At 49.3% G+C, this 18,184-nt stretch overlaps 1 protein-coding gene across 1 annotated transcript in view; it reads right to left on the reverse strand.

The window, feature by feature from the left end:
* Positions 1-14,076, reverse strand: part of KDM7A (lysine (K)-specific demethylase 7A) — a 30,615-nt gene extending 16,539 nt beyond the window's left edge. Inside the window, exons 1-6 of the mRNA XM_006887225.1 lie at positions 13,976-14,076; positions 12,672-12,757; positions 10,295-10,412; positions 6,760-6,920; positions 3,023-3,164; positions 1,387-1,573 (exon numbers count right to left, since the gene is read on the reverse strand). Coding sequence (XP_006887287.1) covers positions 1,387-1,573; positions 3,023-3,164; positions 6,760-6,920; positions 10,295-10,412; positions 12,672-12,757; positions 13,976-14,076 — 795 coding nt within the window. The remainder of the gene's footprint in view (positions 1-1,386; positions 1,574-3,022; positions 3,165-6,759; positions 6,921-10,294; positions 10,413-12,671; positions 12,758-13,975) is intronic.
* Between the last annotated feature and the right edge of the window lie 4,108 nt (positions 14,077-18,184).

Below are 18,184 nucleotides of genomic sequence, written 5' to 3' on the forward strand. Positions count from 1 at the left end.
GTCGGCCAGCGTCCACAGCACTGTGGAGGCGAGGCTGCTCGGCCCAGAAAGCTCGTGTGAGGATGCAAGTTTCTGGCCCCCAGACAGCCACGTGGGGCTGCTGGCACATCCGTGTGGAAGTGCAGCTGAGGACCTGAAGGCTGAGCTGTATCTCACCTAGTTTAGACTCCCAGGTGACTATGAACTGAAGGGTTGGATGTTCCAGGCCACAGACAGGCCTGTGGAGGAACCTCTGAAAATGTGGCTGTCCACCACCCTCCACAGCACAGTTCTGCTCTGGGGGTCCTGTTGTGAAACTGACAATAGCTGGGGTCGGCTTTGGTTTTTAAATTTTAACCGATTAAATGTAAACAACCACATCTGGCTAGTGGCTATTATATCACACAGCACACCTCAGTTATAAAGAAGTGGCAATGGTGTGGTCATTCCTGCCTTATCCAGCTGTCCCAGACTGACCTTGTCGCCATAAACTGCTAATACACTGGTTTTGGTCCTTCTCCAGTCCCTGATTCAGGAAGAACTTGATAACTGACTACAGCAAAACGGCAACCAATAAAAGCAAAAGGCTAAGAGAAACCAGGTTCAAAGCTGGAAGGCAAACAAATACCTCAAACTCACTGCCCTCGACTCATAGCTCAGCCTCCAGCGGGTTTTCAAAGGCTATCAATCACACAGGAGGAAACAGTCCATCTTTCTCCCAGGAAGCAGCTGGTGGATTTGAACCACCTGTCTTTGGGTTGGGAGTGTAATTCCTTACCACTAGGCCAGAAGGAACCTACATATAAACCAAGACCCTGAGCTCTCCACAAAGGCAGACATCTCTTCACTGAGCTTCACAAGGAGTGTGTAGGTTTTTTCCCTCTTAATAAACGGAAAGTCTGTGGTAATCTTAGGTCAAACATATTTATTAGCAACATTTTTCAAACTCACTTCATGTCTATGTCATATATTGGTAATTCTCACAAAATTTCAAACTTTTAATCATGCTATTGCACATTAACTAGACTTTAGTACACTGTAAACATAACTTCCAGGTGCACCAGGAAACCCAAAACTCTGTGACTGGCTTTATGGCAATATTTGTTTTACTGCAGCAGTTTCAAACCAAACCTGCGATATCTCCAAAGTCCACTGGTACTTGGAAAAGAAAAAAAGTAAATAAAAAGAGATAAAAGAAGTTTCTGCAGGAATAAAGACCACGAACTCTTCACTCAATAGCTGAATGCCGACTTCTTGTTTTATCCCAAGTAACTGATTGATTTATTAAAATCTCAACAATTTTTAAAAAATCAAAAGCCATGTTTACAGTGACTTCTCGAAAACACCCTGCTGGAAAAACATGACTTTTTCTGTCGACAAGAGAAGAAAGGAATACTGGAGTCTTACCCAGAGGACATGGTACCAGACTGAAGTGCCCCCAAAATCAATGTGGAAGTCTGTGTAGCTGTCCTCAACACCCATTAAGCAGTACTTCTGCACGAAGGGCTTGGGGAAGACTGAGTCATCGGGCCAGTAATTCTCCACCCAGGAAAGTTTTCTGGCTATATCGGGGACCTCCACCAGCTCAGACATCCTTTAAAAAACAAACGACACACATTATGTACAAGCACATCATCAAAGGTAAACTTTTACAGCAGCCACTCTCTTCTTAGCCCAAATAAGCAATGAACTGGAACATACGGTTAACACGACTTCCAGGTTATTCTCTTAAATAAAACCTATTCTTTTAATTGTGATTTTAACAAAAGTTTACAGAAAGTTGGATTTTCATTCATTCATTCTGCACAGTTTTCTCCCTCCTCCTTCCTTTCCCCTCAGTTGACTTTTTTAAATATTCATTCATTGCTGTCCAGTTTCCTCCCTTGCTCCCCCCGGTCCTCTCTGCACCTCTTCTTCTGGGTTGTAGTCAGGCATATAATGCCTGATCACAGAGTCCTTTCAAACAGCCTTTCCTGCCTCTGCTCCAGTGCAGTGCTGGTTATCTGTCCCGTTCTCCTCCCAACCCCTCATGTCAGTCCTGCTTTGTAACAGTGGCGTTATACAGTCTTTGTACTCTTGTGACCAAGATATTTCACTCAGCATTATGTCCTCCAGGGTCACCCATGTTGTGTAATGTTTTATGAGTTCAGTTTTTCAGTGCTGCGTAGTATTCTATTGTGGGAATATACCCGTTTTTCTATCCATTCGTTTGTTCACAGGCACTGGGGTTGTATCCATTTCTTTGCTATTGCGACTAACGCAGCAATAAACATGAGTTTGCATACATCCGTCTGGATGGTGGTTCTGGTTTCTTTAGGGTATATTCCCAGTAATGGAATTGCTGGGTCACGTGGTATTTCTATTTCAAATGTTTTGAGAAAGCGCCAGACCGCTTTCCATAGTAGCTGCACCATTTTACGCTCTCACCAGCGGTGAATAAGGGTTCCAATCTCTCCACAACCTCACCAGCATTTGTTGTTTGCTGTTCTGTTGAACTTTACTATTATTACTGGGGTGAGATAAAATCTTAAAGTTGTTTTTATTTGCAACTCTCTGATGGCTAGAAATTTTGAGTATTTTTTCATGTGTCTGTGTGTCATCTGAATGTCTTCTTTGGTGAAGTGTCTGTTCATATCCTGTGCCCATTTTGTGACTGGATTGTTTACCTTTTGCTTTTTGAGGTGTTTGAGTATTCTATAAATTTTAGATAGGGGTCCCTTATCAGATAAATCATTGCCAGATATTTTTTCCCAGTCTGTGGCTTTCTTTTTTGCCCTGTTGGAGTTTTTTGATGTGTGTTGGGACTTAATTCTTAGAAGGTCCCATTCATCTATTGTGTTCTCTTCTAGTTGTAGGAAGATTTTCTGTTTAAACCCTCTATTTCTAAGTACTGTCCTAGAGTTTCAGAGCAAAATTCCCAGCACGCACTGGCCCCACAGAGCCACTCTGGAAGTCACAAAGTTTCTTACTGAAATAAACAGATCCTTAAACCCCATTTAACGAATAGCCAAAATGTCAGCCCAGGGCAGACAGGGCTACTCACTTGGTATCTGAAAACTCAAGGCTGATAACATTCAACACTTTGGGCCTGTTAGGATTTGTGAAGTATTTGACGTAGTTGTGCAGTGTCATTTTGCTGTCCGCCTGCCTTGCCACGTCAATGACATCAATCACTTTGTCACCACCTGCAGACAGAAATAAGGTTTACCATTCGGCTTAAGAAGAACTGATGCCTTGGAGCTGTGGTGCTGGAGAGGAGTGGTGCACATCCCGGGGATGCCAAAAGCACAAACAGATCTGCCCAAGAGGAGGTACGACCCGAGCGCTCCTTGGAGGCAGAGAGGACAAGGCTTCGCCTCACAAATCTTGGGCATGTTGCTAAAAGAGACTCTTCCTTAGATGGGGACATTATGCTTGGAAATGTGGAGAGACAGAGAAAGAGAGGAAGACCCTCTTTGAGCTGTACTGACAAATTAACAGGCTCAAGTGTGTCAGAGACCATGAGGAAGGTGCACAATAGGACAAGGTTCAGATCTGATGTCCACAGCCTCGCTGTGAGTTGTACTTGACTCAACAGCATCTAACAGTAGATGAAGGGAGCACTGGCAGCTTAGCGGTAAGACAGTGCACTGCCAACGCAAAAGCACATGGCTTGTGGGCACCTGCCGCTGTAGGGGAGACACATGGGCAATGTCCTCCTTGAGATTTACTGCTCAGAAAGCTCATCGGAGGGTCAGCTATGAGTCAGTTCCAACTCACTGACATATAACATTGGCCTTAAGGGTCATGTCAACAGATGGCCTCACAAAAGTATTTTAAGAGCATATTTACATGGCATCATAGTTAAGTCATCTGTAAAACTGCATCACCTAAATCAAAGTTCTTCCTGGAGTCTCACTTTTGAAAGAATGAACTTCCTGGAGAGGAGCAGAACACATCAGCCCGGCACTAGTGCCCCACGAGTGAAGCTGACCCTGAGGGTGAAGCTGACCCTGGGGTGAAGCTGACTGTTGGGGTGAAGCTGACCGGCCTGTGCCACTCTCTTCCCACCTAGGACTTTCTACGTGCAGAACACATCCCACTGGCAGGTCAGAAGGTAGGTGCTCTGAGGTCTGTCTCCTCACTCTTAAATCAAGGGGCTTGCTCAACACAAACTTTGAAAAGTCAAGATCTCTCTCATTTCCAAGCCAGATCAGTCAGTGGTGGTTGGGAACCAGGCAGGCCAGGAGGACCTGAAGCTGTGCCACGCCTCTCCCTGGTACTTGGCTTCAAGAGATAAACAAGAGTGTGGAGAGCAAAAGGGGGCTTGCACTAGTGCCTGGAAGTGAGGTCACTCTACAGCTCCTGTCATCTGGAAGTGTCCCGTGTCCTAATCCTGCCATACCCTGTAGGAGAAGGTGTACTTCATCATAGGGCAACCTCGGCTCACCTGAAGCAGAGGCTCTGTTCTTACTGTAACATAACTTGGCTGAGGCTACGGGGGCATTGCCAAGTCTACATGACTTACCTTTAGGAGACCAGACATTGTGTCACAGGTATGAACTGAGGAAAAAGCATGTCAAGGCATGCTGGAAAGCCAGCTACTCTGCAATTTAAACCTACCCTCCAGGACTTACTATCAACTTGCATTTATTTCACAGGGCTAACTTCCTAAACAGCATGCCTCGGGAAGCTCTCTCTATAAACTTTGAGAAACAACAATAGTTATAGACTTTAGGCCTTTTGTTCATAGGGTTGCTATGAGTTGTGCTCGACTCAACAGCAATCAACAACAACAAGTTAAGTTAGGAACCTCTCCAAAAGACTGAGGAGTAATGATGTCAGTTTTAGGACTAAGGTGTGTCTAATTCAGGCCACACATCATTTGCTAGGCATCTGAAAGCTGGACAATGAATAAGAATGACAGAAAAAGTGGGGAGCTCTGGAGGCCTAGTGGCAAGAAGGTGCACTGCAATCCCAGAGATTTGTGGTTTGAATCCACCAGATGCTCTGCTGGAGAAGGAGGGGCCATCTCCTCCTGGACCAGTCAGATCCAATTTGATGGTACACACACACAGAGAAAACAATAAAATAAAAAGAAAAAAAAAGAATGACAGAAAAAGAAATGAAGCCTTTGTGCTGTGGTGTGGGAGAGGAGCACTGGACATCCCATGGACGGCCAAGAGAACAGATCTGTCTTGGAGAGAGTGCTGCCGGAGTGCTCTTTGGAGGCAAGAATGATGAGGCTTCACCTCACATGCTCTGGACATATTACTAGGAGGGGCTGTTTCTTGGAAAAGGACATGATGGTGGGAAAGGTGGAGGGCTGGCGAAGGAGAGGAAGACCCTCAACCAGGTGGGCTGACGCGGTGACCGCTGCGATGGCTCCTGTGTGTCAGGAAGTGTGAGGAGGGCACCGGACAGAACAAGGTTCAGGTCTTTTGGTCACAGGGTTGCTATGCGTTGTACCTGACGGCACCTAACAACAACAAGAAGTGGTGAGCTGCCCGCTGAAGGTCAGTGGTTCTTGTGGAGAAAGGTGAGGTCTGTCACCTGAAGGTCTGCGGCCTTGCTAACCCTACAGGGCAGTTGTGCTCTGTCCTGCAGGGTGGCCTTGACTCCAGCAGGCCGGTTGGTTTTGGTTATCTATGTGCCGTCACAAGGGGCATGGTTAACCTCAGTCGTGTGACTGACCGAAAGCCACTGCAGTGGAAGGGTTTCCTCTGGGAACAGTCTGTCGCTAATGGTTCGCCAACAGGCACTTGTCTCAGGGCTCTCGTGCTGGGAGCTCGTGGGCTGGAGTGGAAACGGCACATGGAGGAAGGGTGCGCTGAGGGGCTAATCCTCAAGTGCTCTACTGCTGACGTGAACAACAGCCACACCTGGCAAGGTGGCCTGCTCGGCCTGGGGCGCTCTGGGGCAGATCCGTAAGGAGCAGCACTGCAAAGCCAAAGGCAGTGAGGGTGTGAGAAATACCAGCCCTGGAAACGGGCTCAGGGTCAGCTCTGCTGGCTCGGACTGGATGACAACGAGGGGCTATAACCTCTTAGCACCACGACAAGAGCCAACAAGACGCTGCATAGCGTAGCAGAAGCGGGGTTTTCACCTCGTCCTTTAAGCCTCTCTAGGTTTCAAAATCCTGCATTAAGGCTACAAGTCCTGACAAGCATCAGGCAGATGTGGGAGGGCTTCCTTTCCTGCAGTCCGTCCTCTGAGCAGCCCGAGGTCACCACCATGGGCCCCAGAGGACCCTTCAATGACAAGGGAAGGGCACTGGGGTGCTGAGCAAGGACCTCACATTGGGATCAGCTGTGGTCTAGCTGCAGAGCGGGCTCGGACTCCCAGGAACCCACGCCAGGGGCTGTGCCCCCCTCCCACTCACCGCCGAGCCTGGCCCACTGCTGCACCCAGCGAGTCATCCATCACACTGAGGGCCTTCCTCCCTCTCGTAGGACCTTTCACTTTTCCAAAAGCCACGGTCGGGTGCCAAGAGCTGGGCCAACGCGCAGACGTCGGCTTTCTCCGGCAGTCTGAAGCCTCACCTGACTAACCTTGTTAAGGGTTTCCTTTGATCCAGTACCAGAAAGTCCACTGACTCTAAAAGCACATGATGAGACTCAAAAAGTTCACTCCTGCTTTTCTAACAACTCGTACAAGCAAATGGTATTAGATTCTATTTTCTCTAAAACCAGAAACTAAACGAACATTTCTTCCTTCAACTTGATTGGAATACTCTGGAACACTGTTTTTCTTTCCCATTTACCTTGTCTTCCCAAGTACTCAATGGAGTCAAGTTCCTACCTACGTAACGTTCCACGTCCACCACAGAAAAAGTCGGTGGTGGGAGCCTGAGCCCCAGGTCATCTAATTTGGGGACCATGATGGGGACGTCGAATCCATGCTTCTCCAGGTATCTGTGTGTCAGCTGGCCACCATGCATCTTCACAATCACGTCGTCAGCGCTGGGGAGAGAAGCACAGACGCCACCTCTGTTAAGACGGTCAGTTCACACTAGGCACCTAGATTACATCCGCGGCCTGACGGGGGTGTGTACAGCACGCTGGGGCTTGGCTGGCACGGTGGCTAGGGCACTTGGCTGCTAGCAAAAAGGGTGGTGGTTTGAAACCAGGAGCAGCCGTTATGGGAGAGAGATGGGACCGTCCGTGTGTGTGAAGATTTACAGCCTTGGAGCCTAAGCAGGTCAGTGCTGTGTCCTGCAGGGTCAGTCAGAGCCAAGTGGACAGCAATGACTTTTGTGGATTTGGTTGTACATATCGTGGGTCCTTAACACTGTGCACATTATTTATATTATTATCATATGGTTATCTGGAAGGGTCTCACACGATCATATGTAATTCCACATGTTATAAAAATGTTCTGAAAACTTCCTTGTACTCTCCTAAAATCCACAGGTACTAAAAGCCACTGACTCTAATATGTTGTTGTTGTTGTTGTTAGGTGCCATCAAGTTGAGTATGAGTCATAGCGACCCTGTGAACACAGATCTGACGCCTTTCTATCCTGCACCGTCCTCACACTTCCTGACACACAAGAGCCCATAGTAGCAGTCACTGTGTCAATCCACCTGGCGGGAGGTCTTCCTCTCCTTCACTGACCCTTCACCTTTCCCAACATCATGTCCCTCTCTAAGGAATAGCAGCCTCTCCTAGCAACATGTCCAAAGTATATAAGGCAAAGCCTCATCAACCTTGCCTCCATAGAACACTCTGACGGCACCCTCTCCTAGACATGGCTATTCATTTTCTTGGCTGTCCATGGGCTCTTCAGTGCTCTTCTCCAACACCACAGCTCAAAGGCATCAATTCTTTTCTGTTATCCTTATTTATTACCCAGGTTTTAAATGCATAGCTAGTAATCGGAAAGACAGGGCCTGAATCAGACACACCATAGTCCTCAAACTGACATCTCTACTCCTCCATAATTTGGAAAGGTCCCTAACTGCAAATTTCCCCATTGCAATGTGTTTCCTTATTTTCTAATTGCTTGTACTTAGGGTGTTAACTGTGGATCCAAGCAAGACGAAGCTGTTGACAGTTTCAATCTCCTCTCTATCCATCACGACACTGCCTATTGGTCCAGAGGTAAGAAGCTTTGTTTTCTTGATATTGAGATACAAGCCATACTGAAGGCGGCATTCCTTGATCTTCTGCAACAAGCGCTTCAAGTCCTCCTCATCTTCAACAAGTAAGTTTGTCCAACCCAGACGCCACGCTCCTCTTCATAGCTTCTTGGATAATTTGTTCAACATATAGACTGAATAGGTATGGAGACAGAATAAATCCCTGACACATTCCCTTCCCAATTCCCTACTCCCCTGCTCTGTTCACACAACAGCCTCCTGCTCCAGGTAGAGGTTCCTCCTGAGCACAATCAAGTGCTCTGCGATTCCCATTCTTCTCACTGTCAGCCACAACGTGTCAAGATCCACACAGTCAAATGCCTTTGCATAGTCAATAAAGTACAAATAGACAATCTTCTGGTATTCCTTATTTTCAGCCAGGATCCATCTGACATCAGCAATGATATCCCTGGTGCCAGGGCCTCTTCTAAATCCTGCTTGAACTTCTGGCAATTCCCTATCTCTGGACTGTTCCAGACATTTTTTTAATGATTTTGCTAGCATGTGATATAGATGATATTGTTCAGTAACTTTCACATTCAGTTGAATCTCCCTTCTTGGGAATAGGAACAAATATAGACCTCTTCCAATCTGTTGGCCAGACAACTGTCCTCCAAACTTCCTGGCATAGACTGATGAGTGCATCCAAGGCTGAACGTGTTAACTGAAACAAGTCAATTGGTTCCCATTGATTCCTGGGACCTTATTTTTTGCCACTGCCGTCAATGTAGCTTCCACTGGTAAGAGTTCTACAGAACTCTCTGGAGTATCTGCTGGACACTCCCAGGCAGCACAGGACACAGGACCACGTGCACTGTGCACCATGACCAGCATCCCGGGCTGCCACTTGTCCGGTGTAAATCCCGTGAGGCTTTCTTCTGACTGACACGAAGCAGAATGACAGGGGGTGACGCTCACTAGCTTTACACCATTCTGTGGAATCACATCGAGTATGTGCAGCCTAGTCCTTTTTGTTAATAAGCAAGTTTTTAAAGGCTAACGACATTAAAGCAAAATAAAGCCAAAGGCCTGTAATGAACAGTAACACCACAGTGGGCATCGGTGACCGTCTCACTGGCCTCTGCTCTCATGCACATTCATTGTGGCCGCAAAGCTGCAGGCTGGTACAGGCTGTCCAGTCGGAACCGACCCACTGCTGACCCGCCAGCACGTTTTCAGAGGCTGTAAATCACATGGGAGGAGACTGCCCGTCCTTCTCCCTTGGAGCAGCCGGGGGATTGGAACCCACCTGCTTTTACATTGGCAGCAGAGCTCCTTACCCCTGGGCAGTCAGAGCTGCATCATGTTCCCTCCAGCCTGTGGAAGAACAAGCTGACTGCTGCCAAGTCAATTTCGACTCCTAGCCCAGAGCACAACTGCAGTCCGGAGGGCTTCTGAAGAAACATCATTGTAGGGAGAGACACAGAATCTTTCTCTTTTTGAGTCACGGGTCCTACTTAAACCTAAGATCTAATGCAAGTTCAGACATCTCTTCCCTGAGAAACGTGCACATCCACAAAGACACACACACGTGTAGGTGTGTGCGTGTACGTACACACACTCACACACACATAGCTGGAACCACAAGACACCTGGGGGATACTCAAGTCTCCCTGAGCTCATGCCACGGGCCCACAAAGCCAAGCATTTGCTAATAAAAAAGAAAAACAGATGTCTTGTGATTTGGAAGCTGCTAAAGGAGCCCAGTGGGGTGCAGGGCCGGCCACATCATGAAGACCCATGGAAAAAGTGCTTCTCGTCTGCCACCAGCCTGGCTCTGACCACGTGTGGACGCCAGCAAGGCGAGTCAGGCAGTGACCGGAGACGATGACGAGGCTCATTGTGGTGCTTGCTGACTCTGGAGTCAGAGCCCTGACAATAGGTGTGGTGTGCCGGTGGGCCTGGTGCGCGGAGACCTGAGATCTGAACAACGGCAAGGGAGAGGACATGCGGGAAAGGTGAGAGCAGGGGCCGCACCTCAATGAGGGTGTGTCCCGGACACAGGCCTCACCTCAACCACTTCAGACCCCGAGCCACAGAAGGAAAGTCCGGGGCCTCTGCACAGGAGCCAAGTCCCAGAACAAGGCTGATGCAGCCTGCTAGCTGCAGCCTACTCCGTGCCTGTACTTCATTCTAGTCTACTGTGTTTTAAGAGGACACATGAGAAGGTGGGCGAGGCGGGCGAGGGGAGCTTACCTCGGGAAGACGCGCGCCCGCAGCTCCTTCACGAAGGCCCTGGTCCCCGCCTGCACCGGCTTGGAGCCGTCATCAGCCTCTGTGCAGTCATGTCGATGCCAGTTCCTCCGCGTTTTCACTGTGAGAGGAGGAAGGAAGGAAGGTGACAGGCGACACATTACAGCCATGTGAGCAGAAGGACCTGTTGTTCTCATGCCAGCTTAGGGCACACCGGGCCATGCACAGGCACGTCCTACCAACTGGAACAGTGCCAAAACGCAACAGGCATGGCAGTCCCTGGTCACCAACAGTCTGCACAGGGCAGCTGGCACTTGCCCTTTGACTTTAGACGGTGCTCTGACGACTAAATGTGTGGGCCAGGCCCTCGTCCAGCCAGTTCTTCGCAACCAGCATCTTCCCTCTGAGTCTCGCCCTGCGCCCGAGTCAGGCTCAAGGGGACCCGTACACACCTGTGCCGACTCACCTACAAATCCAACTTAGAGACACACTTGGGACTAGGCCTTGTCCAGACCCAAGACGTGCTGAGGGAACGGACTGAGGTCAGCAACCCAGAGACACGTCTGAAAACCAGGTGGCCAGCTAGGGCATGGTCCAGGGCTAGGCCTGTGATCAAGGGAGTCCTGCAAGCTAGCAGCTAATCTTGTAGGATCTAGATGGGAGTTCACAGGCAGTCCCTGTAAAATTCTGTCATGATTCTCTCTGTTTGAACAATTCTATAACAAAACATTAGGGAGGAAAACTCTGTGATTCTGAGTGACGTCATTCATCCACTTGACAAAGGCCATGGCAATGAAACACCACTGGGCCCTCTTACGGAGTGTCACTTGACATAATCAGTCGGGTGGGAAACCGCTTGTTCATATGTGAGACTCTAAGGGAATACACAGAGAACCTGAGAACCACCACACGGTCTACTAGAGCCTCTTAGGTCTTAAAAAGGTGCATAAAGTACAGGAGGCCACTTGACACCGCTGGTGGAGCAGAGGCTCAGCCACCGCTCAGGGATGCTACTTCTCACCTGAAACTGCTTCCCAAATTCAAGCAGCCTCCACACCTGGCTCTCCCCCGACATGCGGGGATGCACACAGCCCCATTCTATCTTCAGCTGGGATCACAACGTTTACCCTGTGTGCTTTCCTTATTCTATCATGAGCACTTTCCCTCATTAAAAATTCAAAGGCAATTTAAAGGCAGCCCAGAACTGAAGACATCATTGGCCTGCATTGTAATAATTTTCTGATTCTGAAAATACTTAGCTCATTCTGAATCTCTCTTCAAACAATGTTGAGATTAATACTGGTATCTACAGATCTGCTTATTAATTCCTTGGAATGAGTTTCTAGAAATGCTGAGGCAGATGATTGGAGATTCCTGCTCTGTGCCACAACAATGCCTCCAAAAAGTGGCAGGAATCCTGTTCTCGCCAGGACTGCCTCCAAGCCCCGTCACAGCAAGCACAATGATGTGACTGGTGATCCACAGAGCCTGTCTCCATCTACAGTGTACACAACAGCGGGCCCAGACAGAGCGTGGGCTCCTGGCTCAAAATGCAGCGCGGCCGCGTCACCGTGCCACCAATTCTCCCCATCGAGCCGGGAGAGAGCACGACTGCGTCCTCACTTAGTGTAGTGTCGGGCGTGCAATCAGCTGTCAATTATTCTTATTTCCTTATAAATGTGCTGACTTGTGGAAAGTTAGCAGAAAGAGAAAATAACCCTGTTGGGCCTGCCCATGTGAAACACCAGCAGCCCTGACCCAGCTGAGCAGGCATCTGCAGAAAGGAGCCCCAAGCTGTCCACAGGGATCAGTCAGCCATGGTCCGGGGGCGGGCAGGTGGGAGGAGAAAATGCTGTTCGGACTGCATATGCCTCAGGAGTTGGTGCTGACTGTTTTCTGACACCTGTCCTCAGAGAGGCCTCATTAGGAGGTAAAGTCTGAAATTCACCAGATCAAGTGATACTATACTACTTAACATATTCTAGACAAATTGTTAGAAGAAGCTGTTCCTTGGACATCATGCCTGGAAATGTGGAGGCTCAGTGAAGGAGAGCAAGACCCTAATCAGATGACCGACACAGTGACTGCTGCAATGGGCGGCTCACGTGTGTCTGAGATGGTGAAGATGGCGCAGGGTGGGAAGATCCGCTCTTTACAGGGTCACTATAGGTTGTACTCAACCATAACCCTGGTTAAACGATGAGATTTTCATCATTGAGAGTCCAGACCTGCATCCTACATGCGTACATGCCTGCTCAGCCTGGATCCTACACGCCTTCTTCATTTCTACATGCCTTCTCGACCTGCATCCCACATCTTCTCCAAGGCTGGAGGGGCAAGCGCAGCAGTCAGCCTGCGTGTCTGCACATCCAGTACTTACTCAAGGAGGCGCCATGGAGCAGGGCACAGTTGGGACAGTGGTACAGATCGATGTCGAAGGCATGGTGCTCTTCCACTCCCACGCAGCTGAAAACGGAAGAGAGGGCGACGTGAGCAAGTTGAAAATCCTCGTTGAACACACTGGGGGAGTGCAGCTGAGATGAATATGGAAACACCACACAAACACAGGGACAATGCACTCTCTTCCCTACACTCCAGCCCAATGCCTGGCCAGTGGGTCCCAGTGAGCCTCTGGAATGCAATCACCAGCCCTCAGCCCCTCCTCAGGCACGGACACATGCCGACGGCGGATGGGGGAGCCACACAAGCATGGCTCGCCTCGCCACCAGGCTGAGCCTGAGTGCTGGCATCTTGCTCTGGGTATCAGCCCCACTCAGCCACGTGTGCTGGCTTGAAGCTCTCTCCCCAGAAAACACGAGGCCAGAGGCCAGTACAAAGAGGGAGGTCGTTGACCCTCTCAGTGAGTCACAGGGTCATCCTGCCCAGAAATCCCGGGGCAAAGAACCCAAGAGCACTAAAGCACGCCCTCTGTTGAGGGGAATGTGGCTCGGCCGACGGGTGTACCAGCCGAGGGGAATCCACAGTTCCCAGGATGCGGCGGGGGGGAAAGATGAGGGTGGGAAAGACGGGCCAGAAAGTACGGACCAAAGACATAAATGGGAGTGTAACATCCCATTAATCCGCTGCATGAGGTGAAGAGAAAAATGGGGGCGGGGGGGGGTAATATAATGGGACGATAAAGCTAAGAAATTGCAGAAATCACCAAAGACACACTCTAAGTTCAAGAAATCCAGGAAATTCCAAGTAGTATGGGTAAAAAGAATGCACACCTCAGTGTGTCACAGTGAAAACTACAGAAAATCCTTAGTGGAGCAAAACCAAACCATGGGCTCCCTGCAAAGACGACAGCCTCTTCCAAGCGGCCGTGACAGCTGACACGCGAAGACACCCCAGGTGCTCCAAGGAAGGGGGCCGGGGTCCAGTCAATCATCAGGGGAAACGCTGCAAGGAGCGCCAAAAGTAAGAAGTGCAAAGGAGCCCTGGAGGTGGTTCAGTGCTAGCTTCTAACTGGAAGGTCAGAGGTTCAAGTTCACCAGCTGCTCCCAGGAGGGAAGAACTGGTGGTCTGCTTCCAGAAAGACTGTGGTTGTTAGGCGACAAGGTGTGGTTCCAACTCTCTGCAACCCCACCCGCACCCTCTGCTGGCCCGAGCCACCACTGCAGCCCCTGGGCCAGCTCAACTCGGGGTCTCCTCTACCCCGACTCTCCACACGGGATTCGTTACTGAAGAGCTGGTTCCTCCAGGTAACACGTTCCCAGCACGTGCTCTCCAGGGGGCGCTGTGCCTGCACTGCCTACAGGCCAGGTCCGCCTCTTCTTGGGCATCGAAGGCACAGTCAGCATTCTTGGCCAGCACCACAATCCAAAGCATCAATTCTCTGGCTTTCTTACTCGTCACCACATGCTTGTGAGAGAAGTGAAAACACCGTGGCCTGTGGCTGGTATGTGCAGCCAAGCCCACCTCTGTTCAACGTGGCCACTAGGAGCTGGAAGTGCCGCAATGGCAGTGGTGCATGTGCTGGTAGCCACAGAGGAGGACAGCCTTCTGAGAAAGGATGGTGACCACAAGGAAGTCTGGACACAGAAACCATGACAAGCTTAGCCAGCTGGGAATGCAGGTTCATTAGACTTCACTGGTATTTGAAACTTTAGTGCTTTAAGTGGTGCATCAGAAAGTAACAAGACAGCTCATAGTTTTGTAACTTTGGAAGAACTATGTATCTGATAAGAGACATATGACTAGGATGTACAAAGAACTCATTACTTAACAATAAAAAGACAACCCAATGAAAGAATGGGGAAGAGATCTAAACAGATATAATTTGGCAACAGTAATAAGTGAAAAATGCAGGACAGGTTATGCAGATAGATCTATAACACACACGTACATACAGAAGAGACCTGTGTGGATTTACATGTTCATATACAGGTGTATCTGTAGGCGGAGAGATGTACGTATTTGCATATGCCACACATATTTGCATACATAACAGAGTACACAGGGGACACTGTAATGATTACCTTCCATATATAAACACCACCCAGGAAATGGTTTATCAGGACAGTCGTCTTGTGACCAGAGTCCAGGACCAAAGCCTCCTGGGACAACTCGACCACACAGAACAACACCATCTATCAAGTTTGTTTTCTATGTACGAGTTTGGTGAGTAGCATCTAGGTTCTTAGAAAGCTTGTGGACAGTCAACCAAGACACAATCATTGGTCTCTACTAAGAGGACTCTTCCAGAACCAACACAGCTCTCCCAGCACGGCTGTGTGACCCATGATGCAAAGCTCTGAAGTAAGCCTTGTAAGCATCACGTTCAAATCTGGCCCAGCACCTGCTTCACTCTCCCACTCTACTTCTCCTGTAAAAACTTCCTGTCACTCTCTTCCCTAAGGACAGCACCACACAGCCAGTGCTGATCAGACGACTATGTGCATGTGTGAAAAGTGTGGGGTTCCTTGAGGGGAACAATGGGGAGCATTTTCTGGTGGGGTGACAGCCTGACCTCTGCTGAATAGCTCCCAGCTACAGAAGAATGGTCCCATTGCCATGTGGGGCATACACCACGACAACTTTAGCACGTTCCATTGTCTTAATCTTCTGACATTGGTGCTTAGCTGGCATTTTTTTTGACACTTGACGAGAACAGAATTGAATTAATGATGAACCAGAATTCCTTGGGACCTGCCAAGCATTCTTTCTTCCTCCCTGGATAATGCTGCCATTTATAATCTCAGCACTTGGAGCCAGGAGAGTGGGTGGTCGGACTCCCCAGGCTGCCAGAGGACCACAGCGGACAGTCCTCTTGTTTGCTGCATGCCATTCACCACCCAGCTGTCCATCACTAACCGGGCCTCAAAGCCCAGCTCCATTCTCCTTCCTGGGAAAATCATTTGACACCGCACAAGTCCTTCAACATCTTACTGATAAGAATCTCCACTTCCTTATGGCCTAACACTAAGTTACGCTGCAGGACAGGACAAGGTTTCTGCCTACTGCTCTCAGGGTCTGTGAGCTGTAGTGTGACTCAACAGCACCTAACAACACTCACTTACCTTATGGACCCGATTCCCTAAGTTCAACGACTTCAGTGCACACAGTCCCCTGTACTCACCCGTAGCCCAGACCTAGAACCTTCCAGTCATCCTGACTCCCAGTGACCTGGAGGACAGGAGGGCTGTCCCAGAGGCCGTGATCGATTGTCACAGGAGCAGACTGTATCACCTCTCTTCTGCAGGAGGGCTCATGAACATGAACCACTAACCGTTTGGTTAGCAGCTGAGCGCTCAGCCCTTTGTGCCATCTGTGCACGACATACCCTAAACACAGTGAATGGACCCAGGAATTTCCGTTCATCATTAACTGCTGGAACTGGTACACTGAGGCAAATTAAAAAAAAATAAAAAATAAAAAAATTGGTTTTGCTTGAATGTTTTACCCCAGACGCAGGAGATGGAACGGGAACTAAACAGGTGGTGCAGCGGGAAGATCTCCCACAGGAATCACCATCGTCATCTTTTCTTAGTTGGCAGGAGGATGTGATGCTAACATGTAATCATTTTAAGATGTGCTTGGTACAAACTCGCTCCTGTACACCAAACCTCACCTTTCTCATCCCAACACTGAACTCCCAGACTGTTTCAGAGGCACTGGCGTGACATACAGAAAATTTGTGGAATTAAACTGCAGAATATTGGCTTTGCAGTCCCACAAACCTAATTTTGCTGGCCAGTTATTGGTTTAAGAAGCTGATAATGGATTGTCTTGGACCAACTGCTGTTCTTAGGTGCCATCGAGTAGGAACCGACTCATGGCTGAGCCTCCGGTGAGTTTTCAGAGGCAGTAAACTGCACAGGAGGGGACTGCCCATCTTTCTCCCGCAGAGCAGCTGGTGGATTCAAACCTCGTGCCTCTGGGTTGGCAGCGCAGCTCCTTACCACTAGGCCATCAGGGCTCCCTCTGTGCTAGTCCACCACTGCTCCCCAACATTGAACAAGGGCTCTGAACTGTGTAATTGCTCTGAACCAGACACACCTGACTCCTAGCAACCTGAGGAAAGGAGACCTTTACCACCTGTCCAAGCTTGAGCCCAGCCGCCCTGGAGCTGACTGCATCCTTCCCAGCCAATGACCCCAGAGCCTCTGGGTCAACATGCAGAGGGAAGGAGGGAGGGAGCACAACCCGGAGCTGAACGAGCTCAGAGGAAGAGAAGGGGCTGTAAGGACCGCCCAGTGCATCAGCACATGGACAAGGAGTCCCCGACCTGCAGCAGGGTTCCCCTCCACAACTCAAAGGCGAACGTCTCCTTTTTTCTCTTTTTACAATTTTCATTGTCTTTTATTATCAGTATCTTGATAAAGCCAATCTATTGTCTCTGCAGTTGGAACTATTACTCGTTAACATCCCAGAGTGAGCACTGGGAATGGCGACACGAGCAAATGAGTCGCTCTGGGACCACGCTGAGTCCATGTCACTAAAAAGATGCACCACCAGACAGCACGGGCAGTAAAGGTGTGCTTGAGGATATTTTCAACAAAAGAAGGAACTTTATCAGTATTCTTAATGGGGATGTGTGCATCCGTGTATCTATCTGAAGCTCTGTACCACGCAGATCAGGATTTCTGTGAAGGCGTATGATAAATGTGAATAGTTACATACATCTCTCCGGTACAGGTGAGAGTGAAGGCACAGAATTTCTTTCTCCTTTTGTACAGAAAGAACCTGGTGTCCCTCCCTACCTGCCTCTGTCCTCTGTTCAGTCTCACCTACCCTGTCCCCTAAGAAAGGGAGTAGTGAGTACTAAAGAGTACAGTGTCCCTCTAAAACAAACAGCATGCTGTCCAGAAGGTTGGCGCTTCGAGTCTACCAGCTGCTCCAAAAAAAGGATGGGTAGTCTCCTCCCACAAAAGGGGTGCAGCTTAGAAAACCAACATGGGTCCGTGGGAGTCAGAATGACTGTGGACAGTGGCATTACAAGCCCTAAGCCTCAATATTCGCAAACCCCTTATTTGTGAACCCATGACTCCTGACACTGACTTGTGAGGCCATGATCAGCGCTCCAGGCTCATCCCCAGTCACTTAGAGGAGCAGAGGGGTGGGAATCTGGGGCTCCAGACCAGCATTTTTCCAGCTGAGGTCAGAAAAAAAGGGACCCTCTGCTGCCCTGTTTATGCTCTCAGACATGCACAAGTGTCCTTTCCCATCCCTGTGATGCCACGTTTCCCACACTTCCGTGCTCTCTGTCTGCAACTCAGCTGTTTACAGCACCGAGGGGAGGTGCTGAGGGCCGCCCAGCGTCCTCGGCATGAGAAGGCTGCTGGAGCCAATGGAGCCACGCGCTGAGCTCCTCTCAGGCCCTGCAGTGCACTGCCAACACTAATGCATCACCAGTGCGTGCTGAGCAACGGGCTTCCAGAAAAGAGCACG

This window comes from Elephantulus edwardii, unplaced genomic scaffold (assembly GCF_000299155.1).
Source record: "Elephantulus edwardii isolate Elephantulus edwardi_28Jun2011 unplaced genomic scaffold, EleEdw1.0 scaffold00055, whole genome shotgun sequence".
Lineage (NCBI taxonomy): Eukaryota > Metazoa > Chordata > Mammalia > Macroscelidea > Macroscelididae > Elephantulus > Elephantulus edwardii.